The 26,705-nt window shown below is 38.8% G+C and overlaps 1 protein-coding gene across 13 annotated transcripts in view; it reads right to left on the reverse strand.

Moving 5' to 3' along the window:
- CASK (calcium/calmodulin dependent serine protein kinase) overlaps window positions 1–26,705 on the reverse strand; it is a 454,745-nt gene that overhangs the window by 265,787 nt on the left and 162,253 nt on the right. For all 13 annotated transcript variants that reach the window (XM_055123462.1, XM_055123473.1, XM_055123468.1 and 10 more), the window contains exon 3: window positions 15,758–15,863. In XM_055123462.1, the coding sequence (XP_054979437.1) occupies window positions 15,758–15,863 (106 nt within the window). The remainder of the gene's footprint in view (window positions 1–15,757; window positions 15,864–26,705) is intronic.

Consider the following 26,705-nt stretch of genomic DNA (forward strand, 5'->3'; position numbering starts at 1 on the left):
GTGGTACTGGAGGCCACCAGGTGATACTTCGCAATGCTCAGGGGCCACTAGAGCTATTCTCGGTGGTACCTGGGGGTCAGGTGGTGCCAAGAATTTAACAAAAATTCTCATATACAACTAGGCTACCCATCTTCAAACCATTTTTCACCTTCTCCACTGGAAATTTTTAACAAGAAAATTAAAAAAAAATTAAAAGAAAAAATATGCAAACTAGACAAGAGGAGGTGGAAGCTATAGAGAATACCTAAAGGCAGACCTGGATCTATACTTAATTAGGTCACCAGGGTGATGAAAGGGCCAGAGGCAATGCTTCAACAGATAACTGGCTATTCTCCATAACCATGATTAATAGCAATCCGCTAATTCAAGAGACTTAAAAAGCTGGAGTCAGGATTAAAACACACATGACAGATCACAGAAAAAATAAAGATTGCCCTTAGAGACGTGCTAGCCAGATTTTCAACATCAATGGAAGCCAGAAAACTCTAGGAATGAAAATGTCAACTTAGAATTTTCTATTCAGCAAATACCCTTTCAGAGCGAAGGGGCTAATAAGGACATTCTCTAACAGAAGTGGAGCATTTGTACCCAGCAGACTGATACAAGGAAGATAAATTCAGAGAAAAATCTTTGACATAACAAAAAGAATACAGAATAAAGGGCGTGTGGGTATATCTAAATGATTAGGAATAATAAAATAGGGCCACTACAGTGGGGAAGGCGTTTACCACGTACGCGACCTGGCTTGGAGCTCCGCTATCCCATAAGGTCCCCCAAGCACAGCCGGAAATAATGGAATCATTCCTGAGTGCAGTCAGGAATAATCTTTAAGGATCACCGCTGTGGCTCAAACACCAAAATAATAATAACAATAAAATAATAATAATGAAAACCATAAAAACAGGGCCAGAGAGATAAAACAGGAAGGACACAGATTCATGCTTTACATGTGGCTAATGCCAGTTTGATCCCTGAGTGGGGGGAGGGTCGCTCTTGAGCACCAAGCCAGGAATAGCCCCCGAGCACTGCAGGGTGTGGCTCCAAACAGCTCCCTGCGAAGAATAATAAATAATTTGAAATGATGTAAAGACTTATATATAATTTAAGTACATAAAGATGCTTTGTTCTGAACTCAAGGTTGGCATTAGATGAAATTTGTTTTGCTTCTGTTTTGGGACCACACCTGGTGCTCAGGCGTTGCTCCCAGCAGTGCTAGGGGAAACTGTGAGGTTCTGGGCTTCCCACATGCAAAGCATGAACTCAGCCTGTTAACTGATCTTTGCTGGCCCTATCATGTGGAATTTATGCATTCTGTAGTACTTTTACTGTTCAGGAAGAAAAATAATGATATCAATAGATTAGAATCTGACTAATTAAGAAGCATACTAGTAATTTCCAGGGTATACACAATAATGACAGGAAAAAGTATTTAAATCTTCAAATTAATAGAGAAAATAAAATCAAATGATTCAAACAGGTTACCCTGGGCAAGGGACAGAAACATGCAACCAATAGGTGGTACAAAGAAAAAGTACACAAGGACACCACAGATGTAAATGAAATGATGCCAAAACAGGATTACATTTAAATCTATTAAATGTTCCAATTAAAACACACTGATGTAGCTATAATAAAAAACTAGATTTCTCGCCTTTAGCACATGACATATTTAAACACTGTCAGAAATTAAAGGGAAAAAAATGAGAAAATTAACTCAAAAGAGAAAGATGAAAACCACAAGAAGCAGACATTACTGAAAAAAAATATATACAGGACCTTAAAAAAATTTACAAAGCTGAAAGCCATTGGTTCAAAGACAAATAAAATGGAAAATATCTGGTAAAGTTGAGGGGGAAAAGGTCTCAAATCACCCATATCACATATCAGAGACCAGAGAGATAGGACAGCAGGTAGGGCACTTGCTTTGCACGTGGCAGACCCAAGTTTGATCCCTGGCATCAAATATGGTCTCGAGAATCCCATCAGGAGTTATCTCTGAGCACAGAGCCAGGAGTAAGCCTGGAGCATTGGTGGGTAGGGCTCAGGAGGTAAGGCACTTACTTGCCTTGCATGTGGCTGCAGTGGCTGCAACCCTGGTTAAAATCCCTGGCACCACATTTGGTCTCCTGACTCCCACCAGGAGTGACTCCTGGGTGAGTCAGGAATAGACTCCTCACCCCTACCCTTGAGAAAAGAATAAAGATCCTGTAAAAATGTAATGGATAACTTGACGCCAAAATGCACTCTAACTTTGCAAAATTCAATTCATCAAAATTGACACAATAATCGAACAGAAAATATGCATATTCATATACATATTAAGAAAGTAGAATTTGAAATGAAAACACTTTTCAAGAGAAAGCATGGCTTGGATATTTTGGGGGGATGTTGAGGGTCCACACTTACTGGTACTCGGGGGCTACACCTAGCAATGCTTAGAATCAAACCAGGACTTCCCACATTCAAAGTTACCTGCTGAACTATCATATCCTGGCCTGGAGGGATGTATAGATGAGTTCTACTTTATATAAAGAAAGCACAATGAGCAAACTCTGCTCACATTCATTTCTTGAGGCTAGCATAATCTATAAATACAAATCTCCAATGTGGACAACATAAGAAAATTATAGTACTTTCTTCCTTATAAACAGTCTAAATAGTCTATAAGCAAACCAAACCCAGTAATGTATATAATGTATACAAGAGTTGGGGCTGGAGCAATAGCACAGCGGGTAGGGCATTTGCCTTGCACCCGGCTGACCTGGGCTCAATTCCCAGCATGCCATATGGTCTCCCGAGCACTGCCAGGATTAATTCCTGAATGTACGAGCCAGGAGTAACTCCTGTGCATCACTGGGTGTGACCCAAAAAGCAAAAAAATAAAGTTATCATTATAAGCAAATTTGGTTAACCAAAGAATTAATAAAATTCATTACATTATGGATTTAAAAATTTGAATCATTCCAATATTTACAGAAGAAAATAATAAAATTTTCTTTCCATTGTTGCCTAGTAAACAATAAGGTCAGAAATAGACAAAAATAACTATTATCACCATTGTTTTATCCATTGAAGAAGTAGAGGAAAAAACTAGTGTAGAAGAATGGAAAATAAACAGAATCCTCCTCATACATCTGATATAATCAGGTACACAGAAAATCCAAGCAACTCTCCAGATTAAATTATTATGGCATGATGACAACAAAGGAATAAAAAGTCAATACCAGTATGGAAGAAATGAAGGGCGTGAGACCAAGCTATCTTAAAAACCAAACATTTGAAAGAATAAGTCTATGGAGGCACAGGACTGCTGAAGAAAAAAGTATGAAACTCTTGAAAAGAAATGAAAGGGCCTAAAGAAATGGGACGACAGACACCACATTCATGAAGTGGAAGAGTCAATACTGTAAACATGTCAACTATTCTCAAGTTGCTAAAACAATTTGCTATAATAAATCAAGGCAAAATCTCAACAGTTGTGTGTGTTTATGTGTGTGTGTGTGAAAATTGACAACATGATGTTAAACTGTACATTAGAAATGCAGAGACAAGCATATCCCTCGTGATCTGACTGAAGAAGAGTAAGTGGAAAACCTGTTCTACCAGGTACCAGGGCTTAAAATAAAGCTGTAATAAATTAGACAACATCCCCTTGGCACAATGTCAGGCAAATAGGCAATGGGCCAGCCTAGAGCCTTGAAACAATTGTATGTATATAGACGCTGAGGTCATGGCAAGAGACTTACTGCAGAGCAGTCTTTTCAGCAGTCTGTGCTGAGACTGGTCGAATATCTATATGGGAAGAAATGTAATTGGACTGTTACCTTATACTCCAAATAAATTTTGGGTGGATGAAAAAACAGAATATCCTCATAATCTCAAGGTATAAATATTTTTTAACCAAGAAACAAAAACCCTAACTGAAAAAGAAAAAACTCGCATGTTATACTATAAGAAATAACAAAATTCTCTTTTTTTTTCTTTTTGGATCACAACCAGTGATGCACAGGGGTCACTCCTGGCTCTGCACTCTGGAATTACCCGTGATGGTGCTCAGGGGACCATATGGGATGCTGGGAATTGAACCTAGGTTGGCTGCGTGGAAGGCAAATGCCCTACCTGCTGTGTTATCACTCCAGCCCCACAAACTTTGCTTAGTCAAAAGATACTATTAACATGATGACCTCTCAGTGTCTGTGTTGCAAGCCATAATGCCCCAAAGTAGAGAGAGAGTATGGGGAATATTGTCTGCCATGGAGGCAGGGAAAGGGTGGGAAAGGGGGGGTATACCCGGGATATTGGTGGTGGGGAATGTGCACTGGGGGAGGGATGGGTGTTTGATCACTGTGAGATTGTAACCCAAACATGAAAGCTTGTAACTATCTCATGGTGATTCAATAAAATGAAAAAAAATTTTAAAGATACTATTTAAAGATACTATTTAAAGAAAGCAGAGAGAGGTCACTAGATGGCAACTAGGGAAGAAAAATCAGGAAAACCACAATAAAATTTTACTACATAAAAGTAGATGAAAATGCAAATTCTGACAATGCCAAATATTGCCAAGGGTGTACAGTATGAATAACAATTAATCAGGAAAATGAAAGATCAACACTTTGGGCCAGAGAGACAGCCTAGGGGTTAATCACAGGCTTGATTGCCTGCACCTGACCCTGGCTGATTTCTGGCACTGCAAATAGTTCCCTAAGGAGGGGCTGCTCCTGAGAACAGACTCAGGAACAGCCATGAGCATGCAGTCCAAACTCCACCTTCCTACACACACATAAAACAGGTCAACATTATTAACAAGAACTAACAACAACCGACTTTTACAACTGGGGTAGGATACCAGAAAAAAAAGCAATTAGATCATCTTGGAGAACCATAAACCATTACTAAGCAGACTGTAAATCTTGTTGTGTTGTTTTGTTGGGGGGCTACACCTGGTGGTGCTCAGGGTTTATTCCTGGGTCAGTGCTCAGGGATCATTCCTGGTGGGACTTGGGGGGAACATATGTGATGTCAGGGGGATCAAATCTGGGTAGCCATGTGCAAGGCAAATGCCCTACCCATTGTACTTTACTATATCTCTGGCCCTTGTAAATCTTCTTTAGAAAATATCTTGGCATTATCTAGGTAAACTATAACACTATACATTCTAAGATTGATTAATTTTACCTGCATGTCTATACCATATTATATGTACTTAAGGTACCCGCATATGTATACAAGATCCTTCCTTTCCCCTTTGTTATTATTATTTTTGTGGGTGGGGCACACCTGGTTGAGCAGGGCTTACTCCTAGCTATATTCAGTGATCACTCCTCTCTGGGCTTGGGGACCATAGGGTACTGGGGCTTAAACCAGGGTGGGCAGCATGCAAGCCCCACTTTTTTTAAATGTTAGGGATTGAACCTTAGTCCCACACATGCAAAGGATATGCTCTGAGCTACATCCCAGGCCCATGAAATTACTTTCAATGCCATTGTTCAATTGTTCAAAATAGTCAAATCTGAAAAAGCCCAAATATTATCAACATTAAAATGAATGAGAGAGAACAAGAGAATAAGAGAGAGAGAGAGAGAGAGAGAGAGAGAGAGAGAGAGAGAGAGAGAGAGAGAGAGAGAGAGAGAGAGAGAGAGAGAGAGAGAAGAAAAGCGCCTGCTATAGAAGCAGGCTTGGGGGTGGGTGGGAGGGAAACTGCAAGAAAGCAACATGACTCAATCTCTGAGATCAAAAAAGTATATATGGGGGGGCGTGTCTGGGAGAGGCTCAGTGATAGAGTGCTCATATTGCAAACATGAGTTTTGAGTTTCATCCCAAGTACCACCTCACATGCCGAGTGCTTTCCAAGCAGCACTGACCACTTGATTTTCCTTAACAGAGCCATAAACTGTGCCCTCTCTAGTGTACCACAAATTATGAAAACACCACAACCATCTGCGTGACTCCACCCACATCAGGAAGCACTGCAGCTAAAAATGTGTGGAAGCACTGTAACAATGGCCACTGAGCCATTGAAGCAACAACAAAAAGAGATGGAGTGGGCTACTTTGGACTCATCAGCAGTGCTCAGGGTTTACTTTTGGCTCTGTGCTCAGGAATCAGTCCAAGCAGTGCTTGGGGACCATATGTGGTGCTAGAGATCAAAGTTGACTGCATACGAGGCAAGTGTCTTAGAGGCTTGTATCATCTCTTCAGCCTACACTTAAAAAAGATATAGGTACTGGGGTTGGAGCGGGTAGGGCGTTTCCTTTGCACGTGGCCAACAGGGGTTCGATTCCCAGCATCCCATATGGTCCCCCAAGCACCGACAGGAGTAATGCCTGAGTGCATGAGCCAAGAGTAACCCCTGTGCATTGCTGGGTGTGACCCAAAAAGCAAAAATTTTAAAAAAAAGAAAAAGAAAAAGAAAAAAAAATATATGCCTTGCATGTGCTCACCGTGGTTTGATCCCTGACACCACACATAATTCCTGAGCACTGCCAGGTATGACACAAACCACCCTTACTTCATAGAACATAATATTGTACGATCCCATTTAAATAGCTTAGACAGATAACAAATGAATCATAAACTATTCAAGGGAACCTATTTGGCGATCATGGGATGGCAAAAATATAAAAGCATGGAAGTAAAAAACATACTCCTAAGAAACTTCAGGGGTTGTGATCAGAAAGGGACTTCAACAAGTTCTTCTGGTAGCGTGGCAGACTGTAGCTGACTCTAACAAAATGCTGTCCTTAGGTACTTGGTTCCACTCCAGCCACGGAGACAGCAAGACATTCCTCAGGTTCTTGGGTGTTGTTTTGTTGTTGCTGTTGTTTTGCTTTCTGGGTCACACCCGGTGATGCACAGGGGTTATCCTGGCTTGCATCAGGAATTACTCCTGGCGGTTCTCAGGGGACCATATTGGATGCTGGGAATCGAAACCGGGTTGGCCGCGTGCAAGGAAAATGCCTTACCCGCTCTGTTATCACTCCAGCCCCTGTTTTGTTGTGGCCTCTTTCATAGTTACCCTTCTCTCCAAAGATTAAAACAAACGAACGAAACAGGATAAAAAGAAAATGGAACACACAGGGGCTATTGAGGGGCTGACAGTTCTTTTTCTTTTTTGACTTGGGTTGCAGTTAATGTTTTTTTGCTCCTTACATTAGTTCCTTTAACTCTATAGTTATGCCCTTGTGATTATTAACATTGCCTATAATAACCTTGTATTCTCCTAAATGCAATATTCTATTTAACAAGGTTAAAAGCTATGCATGATGTAGGTATTCATATATTTGTCCACCCAGTAATTCTACTTCTAAAAACTTACTACAAAGAAATAATCAGTGATTATGAAATATATATAAGTATGTTAATCATAATATTATATCTAATAGGAAAAAGATTAAAAACAATGTAAACATAGTACTACAGGGAAATTAAATGTAGAACATTCATATATTTTAGATATCTTAATGCAGCCATTCACATGTGGTATCTAAAAATATTTAATGGCATAGAAAAGTGCTTAGAATTTTTTAAGTTGAAAAAATCAGGAAACAAAATTACATATAAAATGATTTCAATTTAGTGCAATTCTGATAATGAGCACAAACAGAAGAAAATGTTCTAAAATGTGCACTCTGATTAACCTTTGCAAATGGTATTTTTGTCGTCACAATTTTCTATAAGTTGTAAATTAGTAGAAAGTACATGTACTATAAGGTTGTTTACACAATGAAAACTACTTATAATTTTTATTTTTAAGTGAACAAACTACTCTGAAATAAGAAAGTGAACTAAATTTTTTCCTATTTTAGATGCACATAAATTTACTCAAAATTATTTTTAATGGATTAAGATATAGTTACATAATTAACAGTGATGACTTCCAATGCATTTCTAAGATAACAGGCATCTGAGGACATTACTTTCAAATGCAGAATTCAAAACTTAAGATTACTTTATACTGGACAACTCAATCTTGAATTTGTTCTATATATAAAATGTTTTTACAATGGATGTCTAGATAATATAGTAGTTACAGTTAAAATTGAAAACAAATCCAATGCTTAGAAATACTTTCATAAGCAATTACATTTTATTTTCAGATCCAGGAAGTCATCAACTCCAAGCCTTATCTTCTACTAATCTCTATTTCAATTTGTGTGGTGAAGAGTTAACAGAGCAGGCCAAAGCTTTGAGAGTAGTGTGGTAGACTGTATTAAATGTTGAAAAAAATTAATCAATTCTTTAAAGTCAGGCATTTCTCTTGATTAGGTTCACCACCATACTGAATGTTTAAAATGAAGTTGCATTCTAGTTTGAAAAGCTGAAATGTTCTACTTATCTCTATTTCCATTTGTACGGTGAAGAGTTAACAGAGCAGGCCAAAGCTTTGAGAGGCCTAAATGGCCTGCATGCATGACTGACCCGCGAGAGGCATCTGGGAACTTCAATTTCGGCATGGTTCCTTCTCTCCTAACCAGAAGAGCGCTTCACTGTATCTAAGCTGCTGGTGCAAAGAGTATGGTTTATTGTGATCACCTGCTTTCTTCCTGGGAGCACAGAATTTAGGGCACATTGGGCAGAGGACACCTACATCACAATTTCCCAATAAAATTCGAGACACCAATAAACTGTCCTGGTTGGCAATATTTCACCTGTGTTGTCACCACTCACTGTTGACGAAGGTCCTTGGAAGCCTGTGCCCAGTTCCCCCTGGTTTTCTACCCACTCTCTCTCTCTTTTTGCTTTATATTATTTAGCTGCAATAAAATCGCTCTGAACGAGACTACCTACAGATCAAGTCCTATGAGTCCTTAGTGAAGCATTGAATCTGGAGCGGGCTCTGATACACAGCTCTTTTTTGTTGGTGGCAGTGGGGTGTCAAGACCACACCTGTCTTGCTTGGGGGTTACTTCCGGTATTCCTTGGGTGAAGTGTGATGCTGCGGATTGAACCTGGGTCAGCTGTATGCAAGACGGGTGCTTTATGCCCTACATTATTACCCTCATTTTAGCTCTCTGGCCCTGACACACGGCTTTTAAAACTATAATGCAACTTCATTTTAAAAATTCAGTATGATGGTGAAGCTAGTCAAGAGAAACGCTTGATTTTAAATAATTTCTTAAATTTGTTCCAACATTTAATTTAAAGCCAACAAGGCACCCAATAAATTCCTTTCTTATATCTAATTAGATTAATTTTTTTTTTCTTTTTGGGTCACACCCGGTGATGCACAGGGGTCACTCCTGGCTCATGCACTCAGGAACCACTTCTGGCGGTGCTCAGGGGACCATATGGGATACTGGGACTCGAACCTGGGTCGGCCGCGTGCAAGGCAAATGCCCTACCCGCTGTGCTATTGCTCCAGCCCCCAGATTGAAATATTTTAAGTACCAAGTTCCTGCATTTTCTAGGACCAAGTATTTTCCAGTTATTATACCATGCATAAGGAGGCATTAGATATATACCAAATGAATGAAAAGCAATTCATATAATTACACATGAAAATAAAATAACTGAGATAGGCGAGATTAACTAGAAAAATGTATGATCATTATACAAATTAAAATGTTACTTTTTGTTTGATCTGAAACATACATAATTTTCCTTAAGTTGTAAATTTGCTTATAAGTGGCAATCAGTTCTACACTATCCTTTATGAACATTTCCCTTCCCCAAGTATAAATACTTATCTCCAAAGAAGATTAAATAAATTTTTAAAATTCGTGAAAGAACTTTCCATCTATTCCACTTAGAAGTTTCAAAAAAACCTTCTGGCATTATTTTAAGAGATGCAAACTACTGTTTTCATGTAAGATGTGTTTTACGTTCTTAGTATTATAAAAGTCTCCCTGTCATATACTTAATAATTCTATAATAAGGCAATTAAAATTCCTTGGACAGACATTTCCAGATTTACAGCTTAACTCTCAAGTACCTGATTACTCAAGACAAGCTCGGAGGTGTTTCTTAGAAATAAATATTTAATTGTGGGGGTGACACAACACAGCCCTGTCTTCAAAACGGAACTTAAATTGTAAAATAGGTTTCAGCAAATTGCTGCAGACAGTTCCAAAAATAAGTCTAATTCCAAAGCAATGCATACAGCAAAGCAAACAGGCAAATTCTTAACAAACTAGTGAGCTTGTGGGGAAAATGCAACATAATCTCTAAATCCTATTACCTCCCACCTCCCTCTTCAGGACTCATATTTGTTGAAACTGAGCAGTTGGGTTGAAATGTGGGTAAAAGTGCGACAGGATTTCCTAAGGCTAAGTTCGAAATCTGTAGCTCAAATCTTTTTCCAGCTCTAAAATTCTGTTCTTGTGAGTCACAGCAACTGTATATGCTTTCAATTTATAAGCCATGTGCAGTTAAATGGCGTTATCAGCTAAGTCTAAGGATTTTCTAACATGATAAACAATATGACTGGGCCATGGTTTTCTTCCATTTTGAAGAACACTAGGGACATTTGGTTAGAAGCCTCTGACAGAGATACATAGAGCTGGCACATTAAGAAAATCACTGATAACCTCACTATATTGCTGGCTTTAGTCATTTCCCCACCAATTATCAACTGTTTCCAAGTAGCCGATAAAGAGCAATATTATTTCACATGTTTACTCTTTCCTTGTCTACTCCATATTGGCATCATATAAGAAAATGTCAGAAAGGCTCCAGTGAGCCCATAAACTGAAAATGAGTCACTGAGTACCATAGGTAACTACAACTATTACCAGAAACATGAAGCTTGTTCTGGACTAGTTGCTTCCACATCGCAACAAGACAAGCAATCTCTTACCTAGCCAGTAGATGGAGGTACACACACAGTTACTGGTTTGCTCCTGGCGCCACAGCACTCTCAGTCTTACAGCAATTGATGCTTTGGGTTGGTTTGTTTTCAAGAACTAACAGGAGCTCAAAGAACATGCAAAGAACTGCACAAGGACAACTGATTGGGGGTGAATTCATAAAAAACGAATGAAAAAACTCAATGATTTTACAATCTGGTTGGTTTTTTTCCTTTTTTGCAAAATATTTAAACGGACTTTTAGCATTGAGAATGAATAAAACAGTTCTAAATTTAGAAATCCTCAACATTTATGTTCAGTCAGAAAAAGAATGTCAACTGAACATAACATGATATTAAGAAATTACTGTTGATTTTCCTAGGTATGATAATAGCATTATGATCATTTTTCACTTTCTTCTTATCTGTGAGAAGTACAAACTGGAGTATTCATAGCTGTCTATGATTGCTTTAGAAATATTCCACCCCCCCCGATGAAAATCAGACAACAGGAAAGGCTAAAATAAAAATGGCAAAATGTTGATAACTATTCAGATGAGTGATGGGAGGAAAAAGGAGTCTTTTATCTGAGATTTTTCACAGTAAAATGTTAAAAAATTAAAATAAAAACCTATGCTCCAGTGATTTAGCCTAACACTACAATCAGATGACTGACAAATATGGAACTTTAATGAGGTGTCTGTCATTTCAACATAAAGCCATCAATGAATTATTTTAATCACAATAAAAATCACAATTAACTATATAAATATATATGCTCTCCCACAGAGAGGCCACACTGAGAAACTAAAACAAACCTGTTAAATCCACTGGGAATAATATCGTATAGAACTTCACCATTTTCCAAACAGAATCCACAGTTTTATCATCTAGTTTTTATTGTCTTATAAAAATTTTAAAAGTAATAAAACTGAGAGTTGAGAAGTAAAAATAATTAGCGAAAGTCACAGTACTAAAGACGGTTTTCTCTCTCACAGACTGTTATTTAAGTTTTGAAACAAAGAGCAAAGATGATGAGATTTAGGCAAAATTAAAATGTTGCTTTCCACGCTCATTAAAGCAAGTGCTAAAACTGTTATTTCCCCTGTTTCTTCATGAATAAGAAGCTGGACAGAAAATAATTTCTTGAATAAAGTACAAAATTATACCAGGGAAGTGATGAAAAGAGAATGAAAATATCTTTCAAGTCGAAAGGGACGTTCACAGTTCTCTCTGGGCCAAGGTTATCTTTAGGTTCCTGGCTCTGACCCAGCTGCAGTTTATGTGGAGCACTTCCAGTGGGGCACTGTCAACTCAGAAACAGTCTACATTCTTAGAATGAGTCTCATCCGCACAAATACCTTCTCGCTTAGAGGGGAAATCTGCCTTCCTATGCTTACCATTCATTGATTCTGACTACAGCCCCTACGCCCAGTAAACACTGTAGCACTGTAGCACTGTTGTCCCGTTGTTCACCAATTTGCTCGAGCAGGCACCAGTAACGTCTCCATTGTAAGACTTGTTTTTGGCATGTCCAACATGCGACAGGTAGCTTGCCAGGCTCTGTGTGCAGACGGGATACTCTCGGTAGCTTGCCGGGCTCTCCGAGAGGGATGGGTCAATCAAACCTGGGTTGGCTACACGCAAGGCAAACACCCTACCCACTGTGCTATCACTCCAGCCCCATAAATAAGAAAATTATCCTTTTTTTGGCAGGGTGTTTCTGGATGAGGGAGGGGGGTCCCATGGCCTCACACAATGCAAGGCTCTATCTCTGGCCTCATGTAATTCTTTTCTATGATCTTTCAAAAAACTGAATTCATCCATTATTTCTACCATGCTTTTCTACCAAATAAACTCTTTAAGCAGAAATACATAATTAACAGGTTTTTTGGTAACTAAAGAAAAAAATCTGTTTTTTTTCAATAGGGTTTCTTTATTTTGCAGTGGGGAAACAACCAGTTATGTTCAGGGGTTACTCCTGGTTCTGTGTTCAGAGATCACTCCTGGTGGTGCTTAAGGGGAACATATGAAGTGCCGGGGATTGGAATCAAGGGTGGCCACATGCAAGAGAAACACCTCAAACCCTGTACTCTTTTCCTGGTGCTCAACAGCTTTTCCATGCCAGTGGTCTTTAAACTCCCAAAGTCCTGACAAGGGATATGCGGAAAGGGAACTTTTTCAGGTAACATTTCTGCATCTTCATTTGCCAATATTTGTTCTGTCTGAAAATGTGGCTGTGGCCTGCAGATTTATCTTTGATTTTTCACTCATAGGACACCCATCTCAAAAAGACAAACTGCTCATTTATTCTGCAAAGTCTGCCAAGCTTCAAAGAGACAACTGACAAATACAAATCCCCTCAAGGTAGAGGCCCTTGAGAGCAAAACAGAGAACTTTGGAAAGGAAGGGAAGTCATTGTATTTGATCCAGATAATATTTCTGGCAAAGCCTTATCTATTTTAGAATAAGAAATCAGTAGCAAGGTGATTGTCTCGGAGGTGTCTGTTTATACTTTAATTTTATTTGAAAAATGAAGCCAGATTTTTTTTTCTGACAGAAAGAGAGTCTGAGTTGGATGACTGGCTGGTTTGATAATGTGGACTAACTTGGCCATTTTAGTCACATAGCTGACAGTTTTCAGAAATTGAATGAGATAAGCTTACAGCTCTTTAGTTTGGGAGAAAAACATATATAAAATAATACACGAAATGTTGAAGAGTATATCACAATAAATTTTTATGTGCCCATTTAAAATATGCGAGAAGGTAGATAATTTTAAAATTCTTTTACCAGGTTTGCCAGCAAAGCTTTTGAAGGCTGTGATTTCTATGTCAGAATTTTCTTTCCTACTCTAGTTACCACCAGTTGGAAGTGTGCCAGTGTCCTGTTTACTATGAGCTCTCCAGGGGGAGTGTGCAGTATATAATAAAATGTGAGTGTGTGATTCTGAATACAAGAGTCTAATGAATGTAGCTAAAGGTAGTGTTCAAGTATTTTTAAGCTGTTTCAACAACTAAAATGCTGGCATCTTTTTCACTGGAGTGGGCACAAGTTCACAATAATCTTTCTTGCACTTATATATTTGAAGAATGGGGTTTCTATACCAACTGGTCTTAAATTTCCTCTTCTTTGTTAACCTCCTTTGTTACAACCTTGTAAAAGAATCCCAATTTTTGATCTAGATATTCAATGCATTAGCTAGCCCTCTGTGAAGGGCAGCTGCTGACAGGGCTCCCAATAACCATCACAACTGAGAATGCATGCCCTTGAATTTGTGTGCTAATTTTTACTTCATGTGTGGGCCGGATCTAGAGTCTTATTTCTAATGACTAGAATACGGCAGGCATGATGGTATGTGATTAGGTTACAAGACTGTGGCATCTGCTTATTTATATTGTCTCCTGCTCTCAGGCTGGCCCGAATGAAGCCAGCTGTCAGGCTGTGAAGCTGCTCTATGGAGAAGGCCCTGTGACAAGGAATTGAGGTAGACTTCACGTCAACAGCTTAAGAGGAACTAAGGCTTTCATTCTTATAGTCAACAACCATGTGGATACTCTTGAAAGCCACCCCCCATAGAGCCTTAACATGTCTTCTGTCCTGGTCTGTTCCTTAACCTTGTAGGAGACCCAAACCAAAGGCACTGATGAAACAGAACATGATTTAATCTCATAAACTATTTGGGGGATAGCGCAGTGGTAGGGCGTTCGCCTTGCATGCAGCCGCCCCAGGTTTGATTCCTCCGGCCCTCTTGGAGAGCCTGGCAAGCTACTGAGAATATCCTGCCCACACGGCAGAGCCTGGCAATCTACTGGTGGTATATTCGATATGCCAAAAACAGTAACAAGTCTCATAATGGAGACGTTACTGGTGTCTGCTCGAGCAAATAGATGAGCAACAGGATGAGAGTGACAGTAACTATTTGAGGGTGAGGGGCGGGGGGGGGGGGAGATTAGGAACTTCGGGACGTATCTGGCAGTTTTAGGGCTTACTCCTGACTCTGGGCTCAGGGGTGACACTTGACTGTGTTCTTATGTGGTACTAGGAACTGAACTGGAGTCGGCCATGTACAAGGCCTGTATTATCTCGATGGCCCCTGATTAACTTTCATAGAATCACTTTGGACACAACTGTTCAAGCAGCTCTCAGACTACCCAGTTGTACTACCCTTCGCTCAGAGTTTTCCATCTTCCCAACAAAAATTATGTGAGAAACAGATCAAACGGTTTACTGAAATCAAAATACACATCTACAGAATTTCTTCCAATTTTTGCTTTTGGGGCCACACCTGGCAGTACTCCAAGCTTACTATGCTCAAGGATCGCTCCTGGTAAGTCTGGGAGACCATATGGTTTGCTGGGGACGGAACCCAGGTCAGCCACATGCCAGACAAGGATCCAACCCACTCTACAACTGCTCCAGCTTCAAGGATTTCTTTCATATCACAATATGGTGATTATTTCAAAAGTTAAAGTTTAGTTCAGTATTGTTTTAGTTGCCTCAGAGATTTGCTACACAGAAACTTCCACTCCCAACCTACGCTTTCCCACCAATTCTACGGTTAAGATGATTTAATTTGAGACTTCCAATCTCTCTGAACTCTATTTTTAGAGCCTCTTTTATGAATTCTGCAAAACCTGAGGGTAACTGATTATAAACAAGTTTTGCTTCTTTAGTCACTATGAATATTAGATAAGACAACCCTTTAATTCTTGTTTCTTTGAGGCTGCCTAGCTAGAGGAGTTCACAAGTATTACTGAATTCCTTGTTTTGGGGTCCCATGCAGCACTACTCAGGGGACTATGCATTGTGGGGTCTTGGACCTCTCTCATGCAAAGCATGTGCTCCAGACTTTGGAGCTAACTCTATGATCTCACGACTACTATTAAAGTTTATAAGAAAAGTGTCAGCGCTGTCCAAAACCAACATTGCATATAATTTTACCCTTAAGAATAGTAAATGTACACTCACAATTCAAAAACCATGTAAAGCATTCCATCTGAGCTATATGTCTCCAACAATTCTACAATGTGGGGATGTTTCAGCATATGACAGATACTGGCTTCCCGCTTTAGATCTGCAAAATAAACATATAACATACTTTATTAGGTAGGAACAAAAGGCAATTAGAGTGAATGATGAATGAATGGGTGTGATCTATGGTAACATGAAGACTTCTCTACCTAGAGAGATGAAATCCCCCATTCGACCTAAGCTTAAGGTTGACATTTTTTTGACAATAAAAATTTAATTTTTTTGCCAATCTACATCTATATGCATTATATTCAGTTTCTTTAACAATTTTTAGTCACCATTTACATATTTACAAAGTTATTTTGATTGAGTTTCAGTCATATGATGTTCCAACAGCAATTCCTTCACCATGGTCCACTTTTTTCCACCAGTGTAACCAGTTTCCCTCCCACCTACCAGTCTGACTCTATGACAGGCTTTTTCCCCTGCAGCTCCCCAGCCAACTCAGTTTTTATTAAAGTGAAAGTAGAACAAATACTTTCCCCAAGCTATTGTAACAAAGTTTCCATGTATAATCCCCAAACGACTGTAACAAAGTTTCCGTGTATATGCTCCAAACGATTGTAACAATGTTTCAGTGTTTAATCCCCAAACTATTGTAACAAAGTTTCCGTGTATATTCCCCAAACTATTGTAACAAAGTTTCAGTGTATAATCCTTTATCTTCAAATAACTAAATTTTGCTTTGTATGTTACCTTTTCTTTATTTCCCCCCACATTAGATAATAATATATTCTCTATTCTTTAGTCAAAAAATCTAGTACTTATAAATGCATATCAAGGAAGCTACATGGAAGGGGGGGGAAGAATTAGTATGCTTTAAATAGAAAAGGTATTCCTCCATTTCTCTTAGCATTGAACCATAAGTTTTTGCACATAATCTGTGAAATATGTTGAATAATATAGGACACAGCCTCAGTGTCACTCTGAAGGTCAAATTCTGACAGTGTAGGTAAATATACTGTTGTAAGCAGTATGATATCATTTGAAAAATAAAGCTGTTAATATAATGATCAGCACATGAAAAGTGTGGGCATAGATACCACTTGCCATATTTACATTAAAACCATCCCATGCTAACAGTCTTGGAGTCTTACCTGTTTGAAGATGAATAAAATCAAATGTGATACTTTAATATTTGAAAGTAGAAGGTAGACAGGTAAAGGAGAACCAAGGCTAAGTAAAGGTATACTATACAAAGAAAAAGAGATAACATTATCTCCTCTCTGATTTATTAATTCTATGTAGTTTTGTCAAAAAGAACAATGGCTGCAAATGGAACCAAAGAAAACTTGCATAAAAGTAGAATGAGGAAAACAAGTCAGTAAATTTGACAAACGAGAAGTTACTAGAAAAGGATGAATCAATAATACAATGTTAAGAAAGTCAAAGTAGTAAATGAAATCAAGGCATGAGTAGTTGGAGAAGGCTGAGTAATGGCTGTAAAATTCAGCCAGGAAGGATCATTAGCATTCTGAAGATCAACTTCTGTGGAAAGGTCAGGTTTGAAGTCAGTATGCAGGAGACAATTATGTGATAATAAAATCAAAATTTATGATGTCTCTCAATGGTCTAAGTACTTAATATTGCCATTTGCTATCCTAACAATCATATGAGATGGGCATTTTACTGATGAGGAAACAGAGACAGCAAATTCAAGATCACATAACTATACGAGGGCTAAGGGGATTTTTCTCTCTGGTTTCTTTTAGTTTGGGGGCCACCCTTGGCAGTACTTAGGGAATACTCCTGGCTCTGAGCTCAGGAATCACTCCTGGCAGGATCGAGGAACCGTAGGTGGTGTGGGGGATTGAACCGGGGTCAGCCGTGTACAAGGCAAGTGCCTTTTCTGCTGTACTTTAGTTCAGACCTGAGGGGTAAACCGTGAGGCCTTTACTTTCAACATCCTTTCATGATGCCATGCTAGATTTAGAAAATATCAAATTTTATGGGGCTGGAGCGATAGCACAGCGGGTAGGGCGTTTGCCTTGCACGCAGCCGACCCGGGTTCGATCCTCGGCATCCCATATGGTCCCCCAAGCACTGCCAGGAGTAATTCCTGAGTGCAAAGCCAGGAGTAACCCCTGAGCATTGCTGGGTGTGACCCAAAAAGCAAAAAAAAAAAAAAAAAAAAGAAAATATCAAATTTTAAAAATCTGGCAGCAGGAAAAAGCATCAAGGTCAGATAAGGTTAAATTTATTTGTCTGTTTGCTGTTGCTTTAAAGGAACTCTGTGTTTTGTAAGAGGCAGTGATGACAAGTTCACAGACTCCGGAATCAGAGAAGTTGGGGGGGGGGTGTCACTGCTACGCCAACCAATTGCTAACCTCTACAAATGCCTCCCCCACAGGCACCAATGAAGTGAACTTAGAAGTCAATTTACTAAGCTTATTTCAGAAGGAGAGTGCCAGATACATAGCCATATCTTTCATATGTGGGATATAAAGAAACATAGTAAGGAAGCAATAAGTGGTCAAAGACAACAGACCTTGAGAACTGGTCTACAGAACAGAATGTGCCAAAGATGGGTGCGGTATGGGTGGGAGGGGACCCCGAGACAATGGTGGAGGGATGAGGATGCTCTGGTGGAGAGCAGTGTTTGAAGGCTGTAGGCATGAAATCCTACTATTAACAGTACTCTTAATCATGATGGTTTCAATAAAACTTTAAAATATGTTTTAAAAGATGCAAGGGAGAAATAGATGTGAGGTCACAGGCTATGTGAAATGGCTGGAGGGATTATGGAATCTTAGTACTCATAAAAGGAGTGCTAAGAAGCACAGAAAAAAACGTCCTCCATCTCCAAAAGCAGTTGGAGAGAAGAGGGAAGGGAGTGGGAAGGGACGAAAGAGGAGGGGAAGGGAGGGGAAGGAGAAAAGGGGAGAGGAGGAGAGAAGGGGAGTTAGGTGTGTGTTTTGTGCTGGGGAGTCTTAACTATGAGGAAGGTTTTCAGCAAGCATGCTGGAGGGCCAGGTTGGAGGTAGACAACATAAATCAGATGCTGGGTCTTTTCTACCCTTCAAGAATGTTCTGCTAGGATTCAAGAAAAAGCTTAGGGTGTTTTTTCTATTACTTGTTTTTATGTTCCTCTAGTCTCTTGTTTTATTAGACTAAGTTACCCTTCTCATACCTTCTGTTTTCACCTCAGTTTCTCTTTTCATCTCTTTATATTCTGATAAAAAGCTGATTTCAACTTGGTACTCTGACCTTAGAGCCAAGAAGCAAACAGAGATTTAGTGTTTGCCATAAAGAAAATTGATCTTTTCTTCTATTTCAGTTCATTTCTTATTTTTTCCCTTTCATGTAACTACGATATGTTTCAACCCTGAAATACATCATTTGCCACGGGCCACATTTTTATACTAAAAGGCTGTACTGAAAATGGATGCTTCGAAGACCCTTTCTTCTGACTCACAAATTTCTGTTTTCTATAAGGCTGATCTTATCATCAACCCACCATCAAAATGAAGTTAGACTTGCTAGGGACCATGTCTTCAAAGATGAAAACATATTAAATGCTACTAAATCTTTCATTTCAGGGCCTAAAATCAGAGTGCTAACCAAAGAGCATAAAACTGGCCACATAAAAATATATTTAAATTATAAAAAGCAATGCTACAAGAGATGCTTCTATCTAGTATAATTATGGCACCATTTTCCGAACTCAAGTATAAGTCAATGGGTATATTCCAAATAGAAAATCAGTTTGACATTGTTAAAATGGCAATCCTAGTTAAAGCAAGTTTTACAGATTCAATATAACCCCTACTAAAATTCTAATGGTGTTTGTCCTAATGCTATTTTTCAAGCAAATAGAAGATTTCTAAAATTTGTGGGCCGGAGCAATAGTGCAGCAGGCAGGCAGGGTGCTTGTGTTGAATGAAGCTTAGCCAGGTTCCAGCTCTGGCACCACATATGCTCACCCAACCCCACCAGAAGTGATCCCTGAGTGCAGAGCCAGGAGTAAGCCCTGAGCACCACTGGCGTGGCCCCAAGCCCCCCCCCCAAAGGGAAAATTAAACCCCTCAACCCTTGTACTATCTATCCAGCATTCGACTATTAAAAAAAGATGAGATTGTGACATGACGAAACGTATGGAGTTTGAGATGATTATGCTAACTGAAGTAAATCAGAAAGTGTCTAACCCATAGTTTCACTTATATCTGGACTATAAATAACCAAAGCAAACAAATTGGCAAGAAACAACAAAACTTGCAGCTTTTGTGAAAACTGTGGAAATTGTATGAGGAAAAGGAGGAGGAGGGGGAGTGAGAGGAACAGAGAACCATTTTGGTAGCGGGATGACATTAAAACTTTAGTTGGGGCTGAAGCGACAGCAGTCGTGGGTAGGGTGTTTGCTTTGCATGTGGCAGACCTGGGTTTGATCCCTAGCACCCCATATGGTTCCCTGAGCCTACCAGGAGTGATCCCTGAGTGCAGAGTCAAGAGTAAACCGTGAGCACCAATAGGTGTGACCCCCAAACCAAAAAAAAACCAACAAAAAACAAAAACAAACAAAACAGTGATGTAGGTGCAATAAGACCACATTTAGAAACTTGTCAAGTTGTACTCTTTAAATTCTATAGTGGAGTAAGTAAAAAAAAATATTAGAATAAGAAAATCAGTTTTAAAAACACAAATGTATTATCTGTGTGTTCAAACTATGAATTCCAAACATATTAGACTCAAAGTGTTTGAACTGGAAGCAAATGCAAATTAAAGATATCTATATAGATAGATATAGATATATGTATGTATGAAAGTGTTATTAATTCCTTGCTGACACAGAAGCTAAGAATAGTATTTTCTGGGGACTAGGGATGTAAAATCGAGTACATACATGCCTCCTGTGTAGGAGAGTTCAATTTTCAGGATCATCCTCTCCTCCCACCAAATGTCATTTTTCTACTCATGAGCTGGAGTAGGAGAGAATTAAAACATCAAGTAATGATTATGTGACTGGAAGATGTGATTATCTGAGTGGACAGAGATACAAACATGGAACATTACTGCGCGCCTCCTGACCCAGTTACAACAGCCTTGTAAGTCCTGCTCTGTCTATAGTAATGGGTAACTCTGCACTCTTCTAGTTTTCCATTTTATAACATTTTATAATTGTTGGGGGGGATTTTAGAATTTTAATATTCCTGGCGGCAATTCCCTAAGAAGTTGGGACTATCTGACAGTGGTAAAGCAACTAAGCCCATTAGTCTTGCTTTCAACTAAGGGTAAATTAGGAAAGCTCTTCTCATGTAGCCAGCTTTAAAAAGAATTTTCTAGGAAAGTATTTATTATTCATTGTATTACTATTTATTCTTATGATAGAGGAACTCCTTTTTGGGGGGTCATCCAGTGTTGTGCTGGTACTACTCCTAGTTGAGTGCTCAGTGTGCATGAAGGTCTCATCTGGTGGTGACTGGGCTACGGGGGACTGAACCCAGGCCTATATGCAAAGCATGTGCTCTAGTCCTTTGGGCCATTGTCTCAGCCCTAGAAGCATTCTTTTTTTAATTGAATCACTGTGAGCTACAGTTACAAAGCTTTCATGTTTGAGTTTCAGTCATACAATGATCGAACACCCATCCCTCCACCAGTGTACATTTTCCACCACCAACATCCCCAGTATTCCCCCCTTCCAAAGAGCCACCCTTCCCTCTGCCTCTATGGCAGAAAATCTCCCCCATACGCTCTCTCTACTTTTGAGCATTGGGGTTTGCAATACAGATACCGAGAGGCTATCAGATTGGGTCCTTTATCTACTTCCAGCACACACTTCCCATCATGAGTGATCCCTTCAACCATCATTGATTTAGTGATCCCTTCTCTATTCCAGATGCCTTCTCCCCCAGCTCATGAGGCAGGCTTCCAGCCATGAAGCAATCTTCCTGGCCCTTGTCTCTACTGTCCTTGAGTGTTAGTCTCATATTATTTTATATTCCACAAATGAGTATAGTGATTCTATGTCTGCCCCTCTCTTTCTGGCTCATTTCACTAAGCATGATACTCTCCATGTCCATCCACTTATAAGAAAATTTCATGACTTCATCTTTCCTAACAGATACATAGTATTCCATTGTGTAGATGTACTAAAGTTTCTTTAACCAGTTGTCTGTTCTTGGGCACCTGAGTTGTTTTCATATTCTGGCTATTGTGAACAGTGCTGCAATGAACATACAGGTATAGATGTCATTCTTAGAAAAATTCTTTATACTGGAGTGATGGCAAGCAAGTAGGGCATTTGCCTTGCACGTGGCTGACCCGGGTTCGATTCATCCGACCCTCTCAGGGAGCCCAGCAAGCTACTGAGAGTATCCCGCCCACATGGCAGAGCTAGCAAGCTACCCATGGTGTATTCGATACACCAAAACCAGTAACAACAAGTATCACAATGGAGACATTACTGGTGCCCGCTCGAGCAAATCGATGAACGACAGGACGACAGTGCTACAGTGCTACTATCTTTTGTATAAAGTCAAAATGCTATTTTCAGAGTGCCACAATTCTGTAGTAAGGTAATTTGACTACTGGTCAAAAATTATTTAGGTATTTACTAATATGACTGAAGAAGGTAATGATCTCTGGCTTTCTTAGTATTTTAGTCACAATCTCAACCTCCAGAGCTTAAACAATCTAAATTAATAGTTAACTTGTCCAGACCCATTTGTTAAGCATTTAGATCAGCAGCATCCTATAGAAACAGAATACAAATTACATATGTAATTTAAAAACCTGTAAGAGTCACATAAAAAATTTAAAAGAGATAGGTTAAATTAATATAGCTTATGCAAATCAATATACCCATGTCTTTACTACTGCTCATTTAAATCACTGGTAGTTTTAAATTATTTTCCTTGCAATCTACCAACTTGCAATGCAAAAGAGAGTTAACATCCACAGAACAGTAGTCCTTTGTACTCTGCCAATGTACTGAAAGACCTTAGACTTTGCACGGCAACATCTGGGAGCTTACTATGGAACATCTGAGATGTTGCATAAGCCCTCATTTAAAAATTATAACAACCTTGAGAAAAATACTTCTCTATTCCCATATTTCAAAGGATGAAACTGGGGACTTGATTCAGTGAGATAAAAAGTTATGGAAATCACACAACTAGTATTTAGAAGAAACAAGTCTTCATTTTTTGAGGAAGGGAGGGGGTTTGGACCACACCATGCACTGTTCAGAGGCTAACCCTGGCTCTGGGCTCAGGAGCGAGCCCTGGGAGTGCTGGGGGAACCATATGCAGTGCTGGGAATTCGGATTGCAGTTACTACCTGCAAGGCAAGTGTTACCTCCTGACCATCCTATACCATCTCTCTAGCCCTTCTGGGATCAGGACTTTTCACCTTCACACAAACTCTTAGACATCACGCTTAGACATGACTTCAGGGGTTGTGCAGCTCTTACGGGTGTCCTTAAAATTCAATCGCACAACAATGCTAATGTGGTGACATTGACTTGGGTAACAAGCAATCATGGCTGCTATAGAGCTAAATTATTTCAACTACCTCGACACCAGTGATGAACAAAGTCTAGATGCTGATATCCTGCTGATAAATACATTAGGATTCTTTTCCATTTTCATTGTCCAGTTTGTATCAGAAACTCAACTGTTAACAAAATTCAATACTAGCTAACGCAGGCTTTAAAAGCACATAAAGGACAGTGGTTAGGGCGCTTGCCTTGCACACAGCCAGCCTGGGTTTGATCCCCAGCACACATATGGTCCCCCAAGTCCTGCCAGGAGTGATCCCTGAGAACAGAGCCAGGAGTAAGCCCTGAGCAGTGCTGGGAGTGTCCCACTAAAAAATCCTGAAGAAAGAAATAAAAGCATATAAAGCGTCTTATAATCCAGTCCTAAAATAATTAGGACACATATTATTTTAAAAAAAGAACAAAATAAGTCTATAAAAATCACGATTGAATCAACACTTTTTTCTTGGTGATTTGAAATTAATGACTGTAGGATATTCTAAAAAAGAGATCCAAACAGAGCCCTGAAAGAATTATAGCAGCAAAGTCAAATTCTGTTGCCGAGTTCTGCCTTTACTAATAACCAATTTGAAAGCTAAAGATCCCTGCAGCCTTTGGCAATAGAACAGGTCATGAAGGCTTTAATGAGGCTATCTGCCTATAAATCAGGAAAGCTGACCTTCTCAACTAGGAATGACCAGAGGCCCAGGCAGGCCTCCACACCAATTTGGGTTAACTGAAAACTCATTATTTCCTTAATCTTTTACACATTTTGCTACCAACCTATGCATTTTATTATCCCTTTTTTTCACAAACACAAGGGAAATGCAAGCACCTTCTATTTTTTCTGAATTTTAGCCCATTTAAAAAAATCCTCTGGCCCGAGGTTTCCATGATCAGATAAAGAAATGAAACAACAAGCAATTAATTGGGACTTTTTTATGTCATTTTTTTCTTAAATAGACAAATGTATCAGTTGAGAAATGAGTCTAAACTGCACTAAGCACTTAAAATTAATGGGGCTCTGGTAATGTATTTCCTGAAGAATTTTCAGTTCTGGTCAAAGCAGTAAATATATTAAAATACTCTGCCTAACTGAATACTAAATTGAAACTAAATTCAACACTATATTAGTAAACAACTATTAGCTATAAAATAAAGCCAATTACTATGAGAAGTACTTGTCAGCCCTCTTATTCTTTCTTAAGATGACTTTGGTAAATAATTATCTAAAGTGTCATTGATTTCCTGGGAACTTACATTTAAAAAACTCAAAACCATTCTTAATCAATACTGAAGTACTATAAATCATTCAGCATGCTAATTAGTTATTAAAAAAGATTGTAAGTGACCAAATGAGAGATTTTTATTAACGATTTTCTCCTGAGGTGTTAAAATATCTAAGAAAAAGAGCAATTCCTCAAGACACAATTCATGAGCAAAAATCAACATTAGATTAAAGAGAAACCAAATTATTTGTTACTCAGAAGCTGTAACTTTGAGTCTTTAATACAAAGAGTTACACAAACATGAATTTAGTGACAATCTGTTTTGGATGCAACTAATAAGAAAGAAAGATGTAAATTATATGGTTAAAAGAAAAAAGTGAAAGTGACAGATATCAAAACTAATAAAGTTCCGCATTAGAAGCATTCTCAAATATATAATTGGCCATTATTAATATTATATTTTATAATAGAAATACAATGCTTAAATACCTCTTGAAGGTAGAATTCTATTGTTTTTAATTTAGGAAAAATATATCCAAATGATTTAGAAAGAGAGGAATGACTTTGAACATTTAAAAAACAGATACTTATATCAAAATGGCACTCCTAACTTTATTTAAAAAAATATAAAAATAAGTTTTTTAAAATAAAAAATCCTGGACAGATAGTAAAGCAAGTAAAGGAGTTGTCTTGCATATTGCTGACTGGGGTTCAATCACTGGCACCTGATATGGTCCCTGAGCCCACCAGGAGTGACTCCTGAGTGCAGAGTAAGGAGTAAACCCTGAGCACTACAAGGTGTCACCCCCCACCCCAAAAAAACAATTTTTAACTCAATTATGTTCAATATTAAAGTCTTAATAATTCATGCTTTAGGATGCATGAAGAAACTGTGTAGAACTTTCGTACATCTACAAAATGGAATACTATGCAGCAATTAGAAAAGATGAAGTCGTATATTTGGGGTTGCATGTAGGGATATTCCACCCTGCTCCATTGATCAGCGGATCTGCCTTTGTTCCAGTACCATGCTGTTTTAATTGTTGCCGGTTTGTAGTAAAGTTTGAAGTTGGGGAGGGTGATGCCTCCCATTGTCTTTTTCCCAAGAATTGCTATAGCTATTTGTGGGCGTTTATTGTTCCATATAAATTTCAGGAGTGTTTGATCAATTTCTTTGAAGAATTTCATAAGGATCCTTATAGGGATCGCATTGAATCTGTATAGTGCTTTGGGGAGTATTGCCATTTTGACAATGTTCATTCTTCCTATCCATGAACAAGGAATAGGTTTCCATTTCCTCGTGTCCTCTTTTATTTCATTGATTAGCGTTTTGTAGTTTTCTTTGTAGAGATCCTTTACTTCCTTGGTTAAGCCGATTCCGAGGTACTTGATTTTCTGGGGTATGATTGTAAATGGGATTTTTTTATGTCACTTTCCTCTGTTTTGTTATTTGTGAATAGGAAGGCCATGGATTTTTGGGTATTGATTTTATAACCTGCAACTTTACTATACAAGTCTATTGTTTCTAAGAGTTTCTTGGTAGAGGTTTTGGGTTTCTCTAGGTATAGTATCATATCATCTGCGAATAGTGAGAGCTTTATTTCTTCCTTCCCTATCTGTATGCCCTTAATGTCTTTTTCTTGCCTAATTGCTATTGCAAGAACCTCCAGTACTATGTTAAGCAAAAGTGGTGAGAGTGGGCATCCTTGTCTTGTCCCTGATCTTAGAGGGAAGGCCCGTAGTTTTTCTCCATTGAGGATGATGCTTGCTGTAGGTTTGTGGTAGATGGCTTTGACTATCTTGAGGAAAGTTCCTTCTAAACCCATTTTGGCGAGAGTTTTCATCATAAATGGGTGCTGGATCTTGTCAAATGCTTTTCCTACATCTATTGATATGATTATATGGCTTTTATCTTTACTTTTGTTGATATGATGAATTATGTTGATTGATTTCCGAATGTTAAACCATCCTTGCATCCCCGGGATGAATCCCACTTGGTCATGGTGTATGATCTTTTTGATGAGTTGTTGGATTCTATTTGCTAATATTTTGTTGAGGATCTTCGCATCAGTGTTCCTTAGGGATATTGGCCTGTAGTTTTCCTTCTTAGTGGTGTCTTTGTTTGCTTTTGGTATTAGGGAGATATGTGCCTCATAGAAACTGTTTGGGAGAGTTCCTGTTT

This window comes from Sorex araneus, chromosome X, assembly GCF_027595985.1.
Source record: "Sorex araneus isolate mSorAra2 chromosome X, mSorAra2.pri, whole genome shotgun sequence".
Lineage (NCBI taxonomy): Eukaryota > Metazoa > Chordata > Mammalia > Eulipotyphla > Soricidae > Sorex > Sorex araneus.